This window comes from Pterocles gutturalis, unplaced genomic scaffold (assembly GCF_000699245.1).
Source record: "Pterocles gutturalis isolate BGI_N339 unplaced genomic scaffold, ASM69924v1 scaffold11369, whole genome shotgun sequence".
Lineage (NCBI taxonomy): Eukaryota > Metazoa > Chordata > Aves > Pterocliformes > Pteroclidae > Pterocles > Pterocles gutturalis.
The window spans coordinates 40027-59488 of NW_010128255.1; the positions used below are offsets into that span (position 1 = coordinate 40027).

The 19462-nt window shown below is 36.0% G+C and overlaps 1 protein-coding gene across 3 annotated transcripts in view; it reads left to right on the forward strand.

Moving 5' to 3' along the window:
- RBM26 (RNA binding motif protein 26) overlaps nt 1–18772 on the forward strand; it is a 58792-nt gene extending 40020 nt beyond the window's left edge. For all 3 annotated transcript variants that reach the window (XM_010079552.1, XM_010079553.1, XM_010079551.1), the window contains 5 exons: nt 5195–5299; nt 7789–7998; nt 9991–10077; nt 13375–13488; nt 18067–18772. In XM_010079552.1, the coding sequence (XP_010077854.1) occupies nt 5195–5299; nt 7789–7998; nt 9991–10077; nt 13375–13488; nt 18067–18156 (606 nt within the window). In that variant the 3' untranslated portion in view covers nt 18157–18772. The remainder of the gene's footprint in view (nt 1–5194; nt 5300–7788; nt 7999–9990; nt 10078–13374; nt 13489–18066) is intronic.
- The last annotated feature ends 690 nt before the right edge of the window (nt 18773–19462 follow it).

Consider the following 19462-nt stretch of genomic DNA (forward strand, 5'->3'; position numbering starts at 1 on the left):
TAGAAATATAGGCATTAAAAGTAGCTGCAGTGTAAATTACAGTGATGTACAGTTTTGAAAAGAAAGATTAAAAAGAAATACTCAAGTGACCTGTATGTACTCCCTGTAGCTTGTCAGTCAGAGTGTATTTTTATCCTGAAAATGAACATAGATTATAATTTCTGGAAGTCAGTTTATACCTGTTAAAACAACTTCAGTTGCAGTGGAATACTCTACCATGGTTTAGAGGGGGCACTAACAGTAATAATCCCAGAATTCAGACCCTGCTGTAATAGGATTAAATTTCTCTTTTTTTGTAGATAAGAGAAATTTTTTAAATGTTTTTGAAAGAGAGTGGACATTGTTTGGTGAGGAAATGTGTATGAGAGTCTGAAGGAGTTTACTGACCTGTAAGGTGAATTTGAACTATGAAAGTCCTCGAAATTGGCAATGTTTTCAAAGCTGCTTTTGATTGTTAAAGCCACATGCTTTTGAGAAATACTCTTCTGCTAGTGGTGTACAGTGCTTAATAAATTTGAACAGAGAGTAGTTTGTAACAGTTTTGATCCAAGAATAACGGTTGGTTTTGGGTTTTGTCACATGCAAGGGAAAGAATCCAGACCCATAGAAATGAAGAAGCAAGTTGCATCATGGAGACTTGGTAACTTCTTGACGAGAAAAATCATGAATGCAGCAGTTTAACCCATGACAGTTATTTTACCCTTGAGAGTGGTCCAGTAAATTCTTAGTGTGGACAAGAAAATAGTCTCATAACACAAAATTGGAAGGGATTTCTGGAGATCATCTTGTTCTGTCACCAGACGCCATTAAGAGTCTGGATGTCTTCTTTAGTCATTCCCACTGGGTATTTATACACATGGATAAGGACCTGTCTCCCTGCTACATTCTCATTTTGAAGTCAAACGATCCTAGCTCTGTCAGCCTCTGCTCTTAAAGTAGATGCTCCAATCATATTTGTGACCTTTTGCTGGACTCTCTCCAGTATGTCTCCCTTATGCTGGGGAGCCTGTAACTGGACGCAGCACTCCATATGTGGCCTCACCACTGCAGAGTAGAGAAGGATCACCTCGCTTCACCGGCAGGTGGTACTTTTCCTAATGCAGCCCAGGAGGCTGTTGGCATTTGCCACAAGGACACATTGCCAGCTCATGTTCAACTTCTCTGCTACCAGGACCCCTCGGATCCCCTTAATCTGGGCAGCCTTCAGCCTGTACTGGTGGCTGGGCTTATTCCTTCCCAGGTACAGGACTTGGCATTTCCCTTTGTTGAAATGCAGGAGGTTCCTCCCGCCCCATTTCTCCAGAGCATCAAGATCCTTCTGAATGGAAACACAACCAGCTGGTGTAGCACCCACTCCTCCAAATTCTGTGTTGTCCACAAACTTGCTGAGGGCACACTCTTGTCTCAACATCCAGGTCACTAGTGAAGATATTAAACAGTATTGACTGCTGGGGTACAGCATCAGTGACTGTCTCCAGCTGGACTGTCTGCCCCTGATAGGAACCCTTTGAACCCACCAGTTCAGCCAATTTTTAGTCAATCTCACTGTCTACCTATTTATTTAGCGCTTCATGCTTTTGGCTGTGAGGATGTTGAAAGCCTTACTGAAGTTAAGATAAACAACTTCCACTACTCTGCTCTTGTCTACCAAGCCAGTCATCTGATTGTAGATCACTGTTAAAGTCAAGTATGAGTTCTCCTTCCCTTCCCCCATCACCTTCTTGTTCTTAATATGTTTGGAAATGGATGCCAAGATTATTTGCTACTTCATCCACCCAGGGACTGTGGTGGTGCTGACCAACATGTAGTTCCCCAGATCTCCTTACCCTTCTTGAAGAATGGAGTAACACTTGTTTTTTTTCAGTCCCAATGAACCTTCCCAAATGTCATGACCTTTCAAAGGTAATTGAGATTGGCTTTGCACTGATACCAGTGAGCTCCCTCATTACTTACAGTTGCATCCTATTGGGTCTCAGCTATTTGTGTATGTCCTGTTTGTTTAAATGTTTCTTAACTTGATTCTCTTCCAACAAAGGTAAGTCTTCCTTGCTCCAGGCTTTTCCACTGGTCTCAGGAAATGGGATTGCTGAAGGCAAGTCTTTCCAGTAAAGACTAAGGAGTAGGAGGTATTGAATACCTTTGTTCCTTTGTTGCCAAGTCCCCTTTTACATTCATCAATCAGCCCCCATTTTTCACAGTGTAGTGTTCCTTTTGCTGCTGATAGGCTTGCAGAAGCCTTACCTCTTGTTCCTCACCCCCCTTGACAGTTTGAACACCAGACGGGCTTCGGCTTTCCAAACCAGTGCCTGCATACTCAGTTTCTCTGTATTTCTTCTGTGATCTGACTCTGCTTCCATCTTTCGTACACCTTGGTTTTGGATTTAAGTTTTGTTAGGAGCTCTTTCTTCATCCAGGCAGGCCTCCTGGCACCTTTGTTTTTTTTCCTGCATATTCTGAAACTTAGAGGATAGGGTTCTTGAAAATCATTTTGCTTTTCCAGCAGATACCCAGGCCCAGGGTTTTCAAACAAGTTTCTTCCAATTGCCTGAAGAAGGTCTCATCTACTTCTTTTACCTGGTCAGGCAGTGTGTAGTACATGCCACCCTACAGCATCACCTGCGTTGGTCTGCCATCTTAATCTTGACTTGTAAACTTTTGACTGGCTCATAATCTGTCCCCAGGCATTGCTCTGTGCATTCATGCTGTGCTGTCACATAAAGGGCAACTCATGTTCCTCACCATCCTGGCTTGTCCTTCTGTAAGAGACAGCATTTAGCCACTGCAGCACTCCAGTCATGCAAGTTTTCCTACAATGTTTTTGTAGTCTCTGTGAGATGGTAGCCCTGTAACTGCATACAGACATTGAATTCTTCCTCTTTGTTTCACATGTTGTGTGTATTAGTGTACAGACTCTTTAGAGAGGCACTGATTTCCCAGAAGAGAAATGAGATCTTCCCCTGTGATACTGTTTTGTAGGCTCTCCCTCATTTATGTGGATGAGTATGTGTATGCTTGAAGTGGTCACCCTTCAAGCCAGTTTTGTTGATCTTGAGATCTCTTCTGCTCATTTCACCCTTTGCTTGGCAACCTGGTCCAACGCTCACTTGTGTGATTGTTATTTTTACTTAGTAAAATGAGGCGATATGCTAATCTGAATTACAGTTTTAGTCAAGTTCTTAGTCTGGTTTTCCATTTCCTTTGTAATACGGAAAGTGGAGAAGCTTTTTTAAGCAAACTCTTTCCATAATGGACAAAATATCCAAACTGTAGAAAAGTTGATTTTATTGATAGCTTTCGTCTCAGGGAGACTGTGCATTAACTATGAGCATTGTCTTGCTAACATTTGAAAGAGAGAAAACAATCAGTCCCATTTGACCGCTGTGGAAGTTAGGAATTAACAGAGCCTTCAGTTAATATTTACAACTTTGAAAATTTTCTGAAAGATTTCGCTCCAGGTTCTCTTGCATTTGCTTAGCATTTAACGTTTGGGTAGTTCAGAGGACCCAGCAAACTTGAAGCATTAGGTACATGAGACCCGTGTGACTGTGCCATTATCTTTACCTATTTTTGTCTTGTTCCACTTCATGCAGATTACAAAATGCTCTTTCTCACTGAGTGTAGAAACCTTTGCTGCCTCTTGGTGAGTCTTGAAGGAGGTATTTTCTTCTTGAGACCTGGCACAGATCTATTAAAGAGAAGTCTTCATTAAGACACTAGAAATAAAACCCAAAGATCTAGAGACTTTTTTAAATGACACTGATGTCACTGGCTGCTTTGAGAGCTCTAACTGCTGGTCATTATTAAACTTCCTAAGTGGTTGTTTTGCCCTGTCGTTGATGTGTTGCAACACAGTGGGATTTGAGAGAAACACTGTTTCCAATTTTGAAGAATTTAAAAAACGATTATACAGGAGATAATGGATTTTTTTTCTGTGGTTGCTGTAATTAGAAAATGGGGCTTAAAGGGGTTTAGGTTGAAGTTGCCAGTTGAATAATCCAGCTTTTTTTCTTTTAAAGCTTCCAGGAAAAAACAAAGAAACAAAAACCCCCCTTCTTTGTCATTCAGTGGTGATACTTGGTTTCCAACTGTCAAAACTGCAAAACCTTCATCTCTTGACAACCAGCCTTTGAATACATTACATGCTGTGGTTTTGAATCAACGGGTGTAAATGTAAAACTGTTTCACAATCATCTGTAATTTTATCCTTCATTTGTGATATCACTGGAACATTTGGCTGCTGTTCTTTCCATTAAAAAAGAAGGGAAAAAAAAAATACAAGATTTCCAGTTTTGAACAGAGCTTCAAATAAAATTTTCATGGTCACATAAAGCCATTTCCTGCACCTGTACCAAGCATCCACACCTCAGTGGTTGCAATGAACATGTCTGAACTTGGGTTCAGAGACACTTTTCAGTTTCATATATATTTTAAACTTTCTAATAATTTTTTTAGGGTACTGTGTGCTGGAAGGCAACTCTGGGTGCATTAGAGACCAACCTTTTGTTAGCATAAGTCTTGTTACTGTATTTTTTCAACTGTGGTCTGAAACAGAACTACCAGTTGTGGGGTTGTGATAAACTTGGATGCTTTTACTCATTACTAATTATAAATTTTGTATTAATTCATAATCATACTGGGGGTTTTTTTGTAGAATCCCTTTTGATCTCATTGTCACTACCACATAATTTTGCGTTTTCTATTTTGTGTCTCTAGTTTAGAAAAAATTCCATTGGCTTTGTCTTTGTGTGGTAATCTAAAAGCTTTGACATCACCAAACTCAGACATGTACTACTGCATACTGAAGCTTTATCTTGCCAGGAGGGCTCCTAAACTTGTGCTTGGTTTGCTTTTGAAGGTGGAAATGTAGTGTAATAAGTAGTATACCTGCAAAGTTACAGCTCTGATCTGAATTAATAAGCCACAACTTGGTTAAGTTTAGAATTTCACTTCAGCTTCTAGTTTTTGAATTCCCTTTCCTTAGAGTTTGTAGGAATTTGTCTTCCAGATAGAGGTGCTGTGGCACTTCTACCTTAACCTGGAGGCCAACACTGACCAATCCTTAAGTCTCTATGTATTTCTGAAGTAGCCTGCTGATGGGAGTGTAGCAATAGTTTTTTGGGGTTTATTGGAAAAAATTTTCCTCAGTAGAGAATGTGAACTGTGGAACTAAGAATTTACCATAACAATTTCTTAGATGCAGAAAGAGTTACTTGATACTGAACTGGATTTATACAAGAAGATGCAAGCTGGGGAGGAAGTTACTCAATTAAGACGAAAATACACAGAGCTACAACTGGAAGTATGTTTGTCTCTTATTTTGTAGCAATTAACTTTGAAACAAATATTTTTGTATAGGTATATTAGCTTGTATATTGTATTGTAAACTATTTATTTGCAGAGTGCAATATTAAGTAGCATGTAGATGGAGGCATTTAGCAATAATATTTTTGAAAAGTTACTGAATTCCACTGAGGTAGAGAAATAGTATTGTCTTTAATTTTTATTACTAATCTGTTTAAATTCTGTAACTATTTAGATGATGGGATAGTTTGTAGATGTGTGGTAGTAATACTATGCATGGAGTGTAAATTGTTGCCTGTAGGTGGCGTTGTGTTTGATAGAAGAGCATTAACAAAAACACAGCCTGGTCTTTTATTGTGAAGTGTTAGCGTCGTTGTAATGAGATTAACTAAAAAGGCTAAAGTGCCAAAAGTAATATTATTTCAGGAGAAAGAGGTCTTACCAGAAGCAAATACAATGTTTCAAGAAGTGTTCAATGTCTAGAAACATGCTTTCTATAGAAACAAGTACTTTCTTTAAAAAAAAAAAAAAATCACAAGGCTGTTCAAGCTTCTTCATATCTGTGTCTTATTTTGAGAAATTCTGAATGCTCTGGGCATTTTTTCTGTGCTGTATTGCACTGTCTTACCTATATGATTGTGTGATATGTACTTAATTGCATGATAGTCATCTCTTTACTGTTAAGCAGGCTGCCATGTCACTGAAATCCTCATTTTAATGAAGTTTGGTCATATCTTATGTGTAACTACATGTGAACATGGTACACATGCATACGGCTAAAGTGCATTAAAATCTTTAAGTTGTTATGCAGCTTTGGTAGTTGTGAAAATAGGTTTGTTAATAAGCCAAGCCAATTGAGTAGAGATGGCATAAAAGCTTATGTTAACAATGTATATTCTGATGGTGAATAATATTTCATAGGTGTACTGAAGGCTTATTTATAAATATCATATATTTTAGAAAATATGTTAATTGAATGATCTGTAAAATAGCAGTAGAAAAGTAGGTGCTCATTCCAGATAAAATAACACTGTAGTTGAGCCTACTTCGTCTCTCATTGAGTCTGTATTTCAAGTTGGAAAAAAAAATTGTGGCTCTTTCAGGAAAATAATTTTTGCTGGTAAAATGAATATTCTGAGGCCTTTAGCAAATACTGATTAAAACAGATGGAGAAAAACAGGTTATTAGTAAAGCACACCAGTATGCTTAAAGGGACAGATGAAATGTATCCCATGCGTAATTTGCAAGGGGGATATGGGTTTTTTTCCCTTGATACTTGATTCTTCAGTATTCTTACAAATTCATTAGAAAAACTTCTATTCACACATTATCTTTGTGACTTTAACGCCCGCAATATTCATGTCTTGCTTCTGTGGCTCATAACCTGCTGCTCTGTTCAGGTGGCCCTGATTTTACTGTGAGAAACCCAAATAGTATACAAATTGATTGTTGAGTCAGCATGATCTCTAACTTTCTGGATTATTCATTTAACCATTTACAAATGGTTAAAAAAACCCAAAAAAACCCAATACCCACAGAATTCTCTCCACAAAAAATAAAAAATGAACTATATCCTATTGTATATTATCTAAATAATTTTATTAATTAAAGCCATAATAGATTGATCTCCTCATGGATTATACCACTGACATGCATTAAAGCAGTACCTGTCAGTGCTTGAGTTGTAAGCACTACGGGGTATGTTGAAAACATTGTTATGGTGATTTCACTTAACTTTTGATTCCTGTATCGGCTCTATTTGGGTTTGAAAAGATATTTTTTTCTTCTTATAAACGTTGAAATTAAATCCCTGAAAGTGCTTTTTAGAAACTTAAAATAACTTTTGCAAATTGGTTTTTAAGTGCCTGTCAGAGGTAGTGTCATCAGCCTTTTGACTTTTTTGTGGAGAGTGCATGCCAGTTCTTTAAAATGGATACACGGGTATTGTGGGAAAGGAAATTAGTGAGTACATAGAGCCAATTTTTTAGCAAATAGTCCTTGGAGTTGCTCATTAGAGCCTCTGTTTCATACCTCACAATTTGTGGCCAAAAGCTGCATTAATTCTGGTCAGAACAGAAGTCCTGGCTGGACTTCCAGAGACAGATTAAGAGACAAATTAAGTAGTTAGTCAAGTAAGTCACCACATCAAGAGAATTTGTTAATGAAATTTCACATGTTGCACTGCAGTTCCTTTTTCCTGTGAGGAATTATCCTCATAGATAATGGCTCTTTTGATATCTGTTTTTAATACCTGGTTCGTTTATCATATTTCTGTCCTATTTTTGATCTGTTAATTACTAACAGTAATTATTAACATGTTATTAACATGTTCATCTTTTTTTATTTTAAGACCTGTAAGCTGCTCTTTCTGAGGCTTGTTTGGGGGTGTGTTTCTAGGAAATATCTGAATATGTGTTTTTTAATTTTTGTCTAAATATTTAGATTCTTAATTTTAATACATCAATATGTTATATGTAAACATCTTAGGCTGCCAGACGAGGGATTCTTTCTTCAGTTCGTGGTAGAGGGGTTCATGCAAGAGGTCGGGGTGCATCACGTAGCAGAGGTAGAGGAATACGAGGCCGGGGTAGAGGCAGAGGAGTTCCTGTGCATGCAGTCGTGGATCACCGCCCTAGGGCATTAGAAATCTCCGCATTTACAGAAAGCGATAGAGAAGATCTTCTTCCTCATTTTGCGGTATGTGGCATTTTCACTTTTTCTGTTCTTTGGATTACATTCTTCTATTGAATTACTTGTTTTGTTTTGGTTCAGTTCATCTGGAAATATTATTTAGGAATGAATCTTTAACATTATATACCTGTTTATGGAAAAAGAGGATGCATCAGAAGAAGGTGAAACGAAGCGAAATTACACCATTGATTCAGCCAGTTGTAACTGTAACTGCATAGCATTTACAAGGCTTGGTATTTTTTTTTCCTTAAAAATAAAGGAAAATGGGAATATAAAGTAATGACTTACAACATTGATTTGTTCAGGGTATATGTCAGATTGTTACAGATTTTTATAGAAAGATAAAATAATTGAAGGGATGCTGAGCACAAAGACTAATTCAATGCTGAACATTCAATATGTGAACTGTGTTTATCTTCACTGTAGGTATCTAACAAGTGCTTCCTGAAAATTTTCAGTGCTTTCACATAACTTTCTGAATTTAAGAATCAAGATGAGAATTGTACAACTGTATGCAGATCTTGGCAGGGCAGCCAGAGTTTTCTTTCTATTAATCTCTGTAAGCTTAAGAAGTCAGAGCTTTTTCTACTTTTTTTTTCTGCTTATAGTCTAAAAATGATAAATTGATTTATATAATTTTTAGCATATTTTTATTTGCAAATGTAATAAAGTAAGAAATCAAATTTATAAAACCCCTCATCCTCGATAAAAAGGGTTCATAACAAAAGGAAAATTATTTTGTGGAATAAATGCTAACAATATCTAGGGGCATAAATAGTGTGAAAGTTTGTCTGCGTCCGTCCACCACCAGCTGCTGGTGTTTTGTTTTTGTTTGTTTGTTTTTTCCCAATATTTAATTGCAGTGGTCTGCTCTGAAAGTAGAAGTCTAAGAGCCACTAAGTCCAGTAAATTCTGCTCCAGTCAGTGTACTTAATATTTCCTGTCTGGCAGCCATGCATGCAAGCAGCTTTTCAAAAGAACAAGAGTGAACAAGGACTTCTCTCTCTTTTTTTAAATTAAAAAAAAAGCAGAAAAAACACAACCAAAAAAAACCCAAGCAACCAAACAAAAAAAACTGCCGCTATTATACCGGGTTTTTTAAGGTGTCATGTTTCCAGGAGCTATATCTGTGTACATATATAAATGCGCATATATTTTGTTCCCCTTAAATACAGCACATCATACCTATATAGGGGAGAAAAAAAGGGAACCGTCATACCCATAAGGGGATCAAAATTACTTTCTATAGAGATGAATGAACTTATTAACAAACAAAAATATTAACAGAAAAAGTAGCATCAACAATACAATTCTGTTCACAGTGTTAGTAGTATAACACTGAGAAAAAATGTTAATTATTTCATTTTGCAGGCTGTGCATTTGCTGTTTTAAACTTGCTCCAAATTCCATGGAAATGCACTGAGCTGTATCTCTGTTTCTGTGATATGATATCACAACTCTGTGCATCAGCAGTGCAGTCCACCTGTACAGATATGTTGGGCATTGCAGCTTACAGTGATGGCAGCATTAAAGGTAGCAATACCATAGAGACCATTACAGGAATAGATGGGTCAGGTTCTTAAGATGCTGAAATCAAGTTAAGTTTTGAAATTTTTCTACAGTCCCTGGGTCTAATAAATCTTTTTGTGGAAGAGTTTCATAATAGACTAATGGAATCATCTCAAGATCTTGTTTTTCCAATCAAAAGAGAGGTATTGAAGTAGAAGAGCCTCTTTTTCTGTTATAATTTCACTTCATACCTGTATGTTTACAGTCAGGAAATACAGACAATGCAGCACTTGTGTGTTTTAGAAATGCAAGTAAAAGTAATTATGCCTTGCAAAGACAAGTACTCTGATTGTCATTCAGGTTGTGAAAGGTACACTGTTCCATTTTAATGTGATTTTTTTTTTTTTTTTTTGAGGGCACTTGATTTAAGACAGCCATTTTAGAGGTGGAGAACTATTTTACTAACTTTTTTTTAAAATTTATTAAAAGCAATATGGTGAAATTGAAGATTGCCAGATAGATGACTCTTCTCTCCATGCGGTAATTACCTTTAAAACAAGAGCAGAAGCTGAAGCTGTGAGTATAGTCTTTTTTGAAAATATTCTGCAACATTCAACTAGTGTCTAATTATATTCTGCTTGATATTTGATTAGATTTAATACTGCTCATTATTTTTAAATATTTTAAAAGAAGTCTGACACAGAAGTTTAATTCTAGATTAAATAAATCTGTCAGAACATCATATTACTGAAATACTGAGGACAGGATATAAAAGAGGAATTAAGAGAAGCACTTGGGAATTGATAGCTGGATGTCTTAGTTTGTCTTTATTTAGTTGCCAGTCTCCAGTCACCTGAAGACTTGGTACCCGCACAGTCTTCGTGAAATTTCACTGACATCCTGCAGAGTGATCCTGTATATTTTGTTTGGGATCAGTTGGATTTACTTTTGCCTGAAAACCTGTGAATAGGGTAAATGCGATTTCGTGTGATGAGATCTTTTTTTTCCTTTTTTTAGCATATTTCTTAGAAATTTAGGAAATTACAGAAGTAACTTTTACTGACTAAAATCCAGAGTTGAGGTTTGTTGTAATTCAGCATCCTTACATATGGATCATGAGGACTTTATACATTTGTCTCCACAAGATTCCTGCCTTATTGAGTCCTTGATGTAGGCAGTACGTGAACCTGCACAAAATAACAAACCTAGTTGTTCTGCAAATGATTTTGTTTTCTTTAAAATCCTTGCATCACTGTTGGGAAGGAGTATCCTGAAAATAATAGGGACTCCAGAAAGCATGGATTCATATTTACGGTATGGTTGTACGGAAAGATTTCATTTTGTATTTATATTTTGCACAAAGTTTCCTTTTTTTGGATACAGTTCATCTTGTGGAGTTTACATGAACACAACTGTGATACCTGGCCAGACGCTTCTTTTTTTTTTTGGTATGCTTTATCTTGAGACACCAGTGACCTGATTGACAGAAATACTGATACTAACAATACAAATTAAGCCAATGGGGAAGATAGTTTTAAACACTTGCAATATCATTATGGTTACATATTTAGAGAAAAAATTTCATGCTTGTGCCAAAGGCATTTTACAGAAGCATAGAAATTTTGTTTGTGAGACTCTGAGATACAGCAATGATGAGCACTAACTGTACAGAGATTATAATTATTCTGTAAAAAAAGCAGTGTAATTAATGGCACATAGTATATACTGACTGATAGGGAAAAACAAAACTCTACAACTGTACTGAAGGAACACAGTTGAACAGTGAGCAGAAGTTCTGTGGAGAATGAGAAATACCTGCTTACAGATAAAAGCTGTTGTAATTAATATACTCAAAAGTGGACTGGACTGAATTAAGGTTGAAATTTTAGTTTTGGTGTTTCCTGACATTGGGTACTTCATTTTGCAAGTTCATATTCTTTGGCATTGTAGTTTACATAATAAATATTCTAAGTATTGAGAGTAACTTCTGCTTTGATGAAAATAAAATTAGATCACCTAGAGTAATAATCTGGTTTTATGGACTGTCCAAATAAAGTCTTTACTTCCCCCGTGTGGAGTATGATTCACAACAAAGGTCTTGACAGTATCTTACTACAGATACTTGTGTATCAGCAAAATACAGTTTTTATTGTTATAATTTGTCTTGCCTGAGAATTGGCATGGAGAATCATTTCAGCCTTAGCTAAATTTATATCCCCAAAAAACAGGGAATGTTAGTGTTTTGGAACCATAGAAGTGTAGAGATAGGAAGCGCATGAAGAAGAAGGTAGAATGAAGAAAGTCATGGGCTGGTGGAGAAGGGAGACTTGTTTGGTGGAAAAGTTGAAGTCAACATTATGTACTTCTCCCTTTTTTTTTTTTTTCTGTAATGATGCATTTCACAGCATTTGAAAAGTAGTATGTTTTCCCTCAATCACTCTCAAATAGAATAGGTGTCTTTTTCAAGCTGTATTCAAGGTGAAGTTCAGAATATGTTTATGAAAGTGGGGATGTTTTAGCTGGGTCAGAATTCATGATCAATGTGTGAGTTGTCCACCTTCTAGTTAGCATTAAAATTTTTTAATTGTTGAATGAGTTTGTGTCTAATTGCATGTTCATTTTTAAATTAAAATTTTATGAAAACGGTGTTTGATCAAATATAGCAAAATCTGTATTTTCCTTAAGATATTCCTACATATTAAATATATTTCCCCTGGAATTTTTGTGTTTACTACTAAAGCAGACTTTAAGACTGGCAATTGGAGAAGTTGTAGAAGGTAACCATTAAAAAACTCTGTTGAGGCCAGTTGTGAAGTAAATGCAGCTAATATTTTACCTTCTTAAATGAAAATAGGCCTAGACTTTATGACCATATATGTTCCAGCCTGGAAGGAAGAGGAGGATTCCCTATTGTAAAATGTTGCATTTTTATGTAGTAGTAATTTCTTCCAAAGATTACAAGTTGTTTCTGGACCTAAATGTCACGTATAAGTATTTTTTAAAAGTCTAGTTGTGTGACATTGTGATGAGACCATGGACAAAAAGCTCCTCAGCTGCATTTTAATAAGCATAGACTCTTTTAAATTTATCATAAACTTATATGTACAGATTTAAAATTTATACCTGGGGACTTTAATATCACACAATTCATGTTCAGATGTCATTGAACATGTAATTGTTTCTACATTTCACATTATGCTGTGCTTTCAGATTGTACTATAAATCTTTTGTGACCCTGACGGTTATTTCGGAATGTTGCTAACACTGATTTATGCTCATTCATGTTACTTTAATTTGAACGTACTATTTCCAAAGCAGCCACTTAATGCAGCTGGTACTTAGAAAGGCATGAATATCCCATAAGTTAAAATTTTTTACATTTCATTTAGAACGGCTTTACAGGAAGTGGAACTTTTTTCCAGTAGATTAAGTTGTAATCACAAAGGGACTTTTTTATTTTTTGTTTGGGTTTTTAAAAAATAAATTATTTGCATCTGTAGGATAACTTCTTCCACAAAGTTATGCATTAACAGTTTTGTGTCCTTTGAAAGGTGAAGAACCCATCAAGATGGGTAAAAACCAGGAGGGTGTTGGTTCAGTATGTTACCCACATCATCAAATGATTTATGGTTTTCAAAGCTTATTTTTTTTCTGGGTATATTTTGAGCATTTTCCTGAAAGGATGTATGAATTCCATGTGCCGTGAATGAAGTTGTTTTGTTTTATAACAGTAATTTAGCGTGAACATATTACAACTTGGATTTTCTTTTGAAAAAGAAGGCTGTTGGTTTATTTCTGGCATCAAAGTATTACTGAAGTTGTATTTCCTTGTCAGAGGAAAAATTATAACTAAAATGTTTAAACTTGTTTTAGGCTGCGATTCATGGATCTCGTTTTAAAGGACAAGAGTTGAAGTTGGCGTGGAACAAGCCTGTTGCTAGTATGTCAGCTGTTGAAACAGAAGAAGCTGAACCTGATGAAGAAGAGGTAAGCTTACTTTTTAGTTTGGCTTGCATTTTTCTTTTTCGGGATGAAATAATATAGCTTTTTCAAAAGAAAGTTATCTGTTGATTCATACCTGATTTTGAATGTAACTCATGTTTTGATAACAGGAAGTGGATTTATTTATAAATTGATCTATTTCTTGTTTTCTAGGCTGTTGTTAGTCCAGATAATTTACTTTTCCTTGCAGAGATATTTCATTTCTTATGCAACAAAAAACTCTAGAGAATATATCTAGAAAATGGAAGGAGTGGGTTTGAACTTGCATGAGAGAGATTGAGGATTTTGTCCAAAACATGGAGTGTTGTACCTACCGTCTACCTTAGGCACTAATTTCTTAGAGGATCAAATTTCAGAATCTAATTTAAAGAGGGATATGGCTTGGAGGATACAGGTGATGAAACAATTTGGAGCATTTACTGCTTAATTCAGACATCTAAAGTACCCCTGCTGAGTGTTAGTTTTCATCATGGTGCATGAAGGATATTAAAGCTTTGTCCAAATAACCTTACTTGGTCAGTGCAGGAATAGTGGGGCAGTGTTTATTGACACATTTAACTCATTCTGCTCAAAATACCAATGTTTGTGAATTCTGAAGAAGAAATGCCACTTGGGGAGGAAGTCCACCTGTCTGTTTTTCTGATTCATTTACTGTCAGTTAACTGTATATGTATAGTTGCTGTAGAATAGCTGAAGTACAAGTACACCTTGACTGTACTCAGTGATAGTACTTTGTATCTTTTTCCTATGCTATTTTGGCAGGCCTACCGTAGCAGCAGCTTCAGAAGATTCTTTTGATATAACCAAGTTTGGTTTTTCTTTTTACATTTTGTAGTACTCGCTTTGTTGTTTTGTTTGGGGTTTTTTGGGGTTTTTTTTTGTTTTTTTCTGAAGAAAGACAGTTTGTCTGTTTCCTTTTTATCTCCAAAAATGCTAATTTCTTTTTAGCATGTCAGGCAAAGACAGATAGACCACCTCCACCACTGTGTATTCATATTAGGCATTTGTGCATTTTGACTTACTGAATATTACTTTCCTTGTACACGCAAACCTCAAGCTTTGTCAGATGGTAATGAGCTGTGAGTGAGCAAGAGGCTACATTGGAGAATCTTCAGAGCATCTTAGATATTCTGTCACTTTTCCTTCAGGGATGTGTTGTCTGTGAAGATCAACAGCAGTGTGTGTTGCTGTAAGGAGAGTCTACCTTATTGAGAGGTCTCCTTGAGTAACTGCTTCACTGAGACTTCTCCATTGTGTATAATGAAGGAAGGGCATGGAGGGATATGCGAACACTTCAGCAGAGTAAAAGAAGGAAAGTACAGATTAATTGATTGGTGAACTACAGTGAGATTTGTCTTTTAACCCCACCTGAAGACACTGAGTGTAGGAGTCAACCTGTGGTGTACAGGTAGTGTGGGAAAGGGAATGAAGATAGTAACAAGCGACGTGTGCTGGCTGCCCTGGCAAAGGGAAAGGACAGATTTAGAAACTCTTGAAAAAGCTCAGGCCTAGATGCTTGATGACAGCTTGTCAACTGGGAAGTGTTTGTGGTAGTGGGGTACATCTATTTTAGGGGATGGTTGTTCTCCTTAACAGGAGCCATCATGTATGGAAAGAAAACTCAGCGAAAAGACTGCATGGGACTGTTTTCTGTGATTCGTAAATTGATGGACTCATCAGAAACTTTCCAGATTTTCAAAATTTAAGCAAAAAGGGGAAGTAATAGGTTTTTTTGTTATTAAGAAATTATTTCATTAGTGGGATGTTTATGTTTATTATAGATTTTTTTTTCCTGACCATTTATTTTTTCTAAGACTTTTTTCTGATCTCTGATTTTGTTCTTTAACTGTTTTTATTTGTCTCTAGACTGTTTCTGCAGTCATTCCTCAGCTAATTATTCTTCTGGAAAATGTGTAGCAGTTGATCTTGGATCAAAAACCCTAGCTGTTTATAGCTTTTGAATGCTTGCTGAAATCCTTGCAATGGCAACTGGGTAATATAAAATTATTGCCTATATTTTTGTTAATAATGTTGCCATACTTGGCCCGGTATTTACAGATTTTTTTTTTTTTATTTAGTGTGATTAATGTACTTCTGACCCTTTTCCATTTTCAAAACAAGCCAAATATGTGTAGCTTTCCTATCTTATTTCTGTAATGAGGTTGGATTTTGTTTGAATTTTCTACAGATGAATTAGTCTTTCTAACCTTCACAAAATTCTTTTACATGAGGGACTTCTATTCAGTAATCCTTGGGAAATTTTGCATTTAAAAGCCATTCTTTCCTTCTGTGAGCTTTGTGTTAGTTTTATTGTTTAAAATTTGGTACTTATGCAGGATTAAATTGGGGATGGGGTAGTCAGTCTTACAGTGAGTGGCCTGAATTTCAGTCGTATATTCTTGATATGTGTAAAATATCTTGAGTTTCTGCCTGCCTAGAATCCATTATGCTACTTATTTAACATGATCTTATAGCAGCTACTATAAACACATATACTTCATTTTTCCATGTCTAAACTACCATTTTAGTTCAGCTAAGGAATACTATGCTAAGGAGGGACAGCAGGCTTAAAACTTGAGTGAAACCAAGTACCTTGATGTTAAAAAAAAAAAGGGGGGGGGGGCAAGATCATTCAGCAGAGTGCCATTCTTAATAATGAAACAGGGCTCATAGTCTGTTTATGAAAATATGAAGTAGGTCTTTTCGACTTGGATGCCACTGAAAATCCCTGGTAAGTAGCACCTAATCTTCCAAGGTGCCTTATGTTCTGTACCAGGGTGCCTGACAAAAGAGTTGACTTTACTGAGTCAACAACAGATGCCTAGGAAGAGTATAAGAGGTATAAGTAAAGATAAGCTTTTAAGGATCAGTGGATTGCAGTTCAGGGACCTGTTGAGTCACAGGTGTGGCATCTTTATAGTTGAAAGCCCTTGACAGGTGTTTATTTTTATGAACTTCTCTGGTTTCTTTGGAATAGCATCTATAATATCCTGCAACAGGGAATGCACTATGTCTAACAAGAATAAGTATCTTTATATTGTACCTACCACTTGCAGGTTTAATTTTGATGTTCTCCTGCCTCTTGCATCAAAAAGACAACCATAATTCTCTTCTTCACTTTCTCTGAGGCACTTTATATGTATTGACTTTTGTCATACTTCATCTCAGTTATTTTCTCTCCAGGCCAGAGAATCCAAGTCCCCATAATTTTTTGCCCTATATGGAAGTGTTCCAGGCTTTCTGGTCATCCCTACTGCCACCCAGCCTTGTGCCCCTTAGTGTTCTCCATTGTGCACTGCCCAGGTCTCCTCCTTTTTGACACCACTGATGTATTTTAGCGCGCTGGACATCTAGACACCAGGGGAAGAGGCTAAGTCCTCAGAAAGCTTCTGTGTTTTAGCTCGGTTTAAAGTACCCAAGCATACATTGACATACAGGTCAGGTGTCAACAGAGTTGCTTTTTAAAATGTGTTTTCCATAGGCAAAAGTAATGAAGAGTAGATTTTGCCTCTTCTAAAAGAGCCTGTTGGAAAGAGAGAAGGGCTTTCTTCAGCTTTCTTCTCTAGAAGGCTTCTTAACTTCTCAAATTGGATGAGGCTTTGAGCAACCTGGTCTAGTGGAAGGTCTCCCTGCTCGTGGCAGGGGGTTTGGAACTTGATGATCTTTAAGGTCCTTTCCAACCAAAACTATTCTATTAAATCAACCTTCACACCTCTTACTGAATTTGGGAATTCTGTAGAAAAAAAAAAAATGCACTTACTGGGACAAGAAGAATAAGCAAGGAAGACTGTAACTGTTATGTAACAGCTGGAGAAGGACGTCCTTGTGTGTAGTAATTTCTTTAGCTAGTGGAGAAATTGCTGCGATAGGTACAGTTGTCAAAGTTCTGAGGCAGGGTTTAGTTTATATGTACACCCTTGTGTCTATATGTAGACAAAAATTAAAGCAACTCAGTTTATCTTTGTTTTTAACTTTGTCTCTCTGAAGCCTGTAACTGTTAACCTGAAGTGTTCAGAGTTTTGTGAAGTCTGAGTTACTATGTTGTTACTGAAAGCAATTGAAAATACATTCATGTGTTTTGTCTAAGTATCTGTAAATACCTATCTCCTTGCCCTAATTTTCTAAGTCTTCATATTGGCTTTAAGCTTAGTTTTGCTGTCGGAATCAAAATGTCTGAGTCAACCTTTTTGATACTGTGGCGGCATAGGTGGATTAAGGGATTATTATTGCAAATGTGCAAAAACTAACAATTTTTAGTATCTTAAGTTTCATGGAAACATTGCAGCTTGGGCATGAATGATATGCTGAAGAATCAGAAGTGCTATTTAAGTATAAAGTATGTACGTCCTGGTCATTTCGTAATCCATTGAAAAAAAAAAGTTTCATTTGCCACTTACTAATACATGTGTATAGTACATATATATGCAGCTTTTTTTAAAGCATTACAGTTTACCTATTAAAAAGAAATTTGGTCTTTATTAAGTCACAAGTATCAGAGATTTCTATTTTGCCTTTTGATCTTTAACATTTCTGACATAACAGTGTTATGCTTTTCTCTTGAAGTTTCAGGAAGAATCTTTGGTGGATGACTCGCTGCTTCAAGATGATGATGAAGAGGAGGAGGATAATGAATCTCGTTCATGGAGAAGATGATTCAACTGATGAATGACAATGTTAGAGCTGCACCTGTGTTGCATTAGTATTACCTAATGTACTTCTGCATCTTTGTATTAAAAGGGGTTTTGTGATGAGGTTGGATCCAGATATAGACTAAAAAGCATCTGGTTGGTTATATGTTTTGAGAGATTGATCTTTGAGTTACATTTCAGTAAATGATTGCTAAAGACATCATACTAGGAACATATGCAATGTTTTTATTACGTAGTTCTACAGAAAGTTACAGAATTCTTTGGGTTCTTTGTAATTTACCAGATTGGTCAAACACAAATGACCAAAAGTTGTTATAACATAGATAATTTTTGTTCTATTCCAGATACGGAATGAAAATTTGCATTTAAAATCTTTGTGAATGTTTTCAGAAATGAATAGATAACAGTACTAAACCGAAGTCTCTAAAGTTACGTATTCATAATATTGCATAGTAGTATGCTTAGGCTTTACTATGTACTAGCCTTTTGTTGGATTTGTGTACGTATTTTACCTATGGGTTTTAATGATAAAGTGTATGACTGCTTTGCATATAAGTCCTTATGACTTTAAGATGTTAAAAAATAAAGAAATGGAATGGTCTTCAAAAAAAAAGAAAAAAAGAAAAAAAAAAGCAATAACCAAAAAAGCTAAGGCAATGGTCCTTCATAATGGAAAAAAAAAAAAGAAAAAAAAAAGAAAAAAGACCATTCCAAATGGCAACCCCACCCCCATATTCACAAAAGGAGCTCTAATCACTATCACTTATACTAAAATAGAATTGAATATTTAAAAAACCTCAACATAATGATGTTTCATTTACATTAACACACAGGTGTACTCTTCATAAAAGCTTTTGGATATCTTCTGAATTTTAGGCTAATCTAAGTCGAACAGTTAAATATAGTAATATTCCGACAATAAGGAATATATTCTGTATCCCTGCACTGTGCATCTGTAGAAGAAAATTTGATCCCACAGAACTACATGCAGTACTGAAATGTAATTTAGAAAAACATGCTAGGTGAAGTGGAATATTTGGTAGGTATTATTCTAAAAACCTGGACTACACACAGTAATGCATCTTTTTTTATTCCTGTGTTTCTGTGATTACATTTTTCCATTTCAAAAGCAATATTCAGCAGATACTAAGTTCACACTATATTGTACATTCATCATTTAAAAACATACATAGGAGAAATGTTAGCAGAATTTCTACTCCACAGAAATACTTAACTGACTCTTTCTAACAGGGCATTTATATGAGGTCTGAAGTTTCTCCTCTTCTTAGGAAGGGAAACTGCCCTGTCTT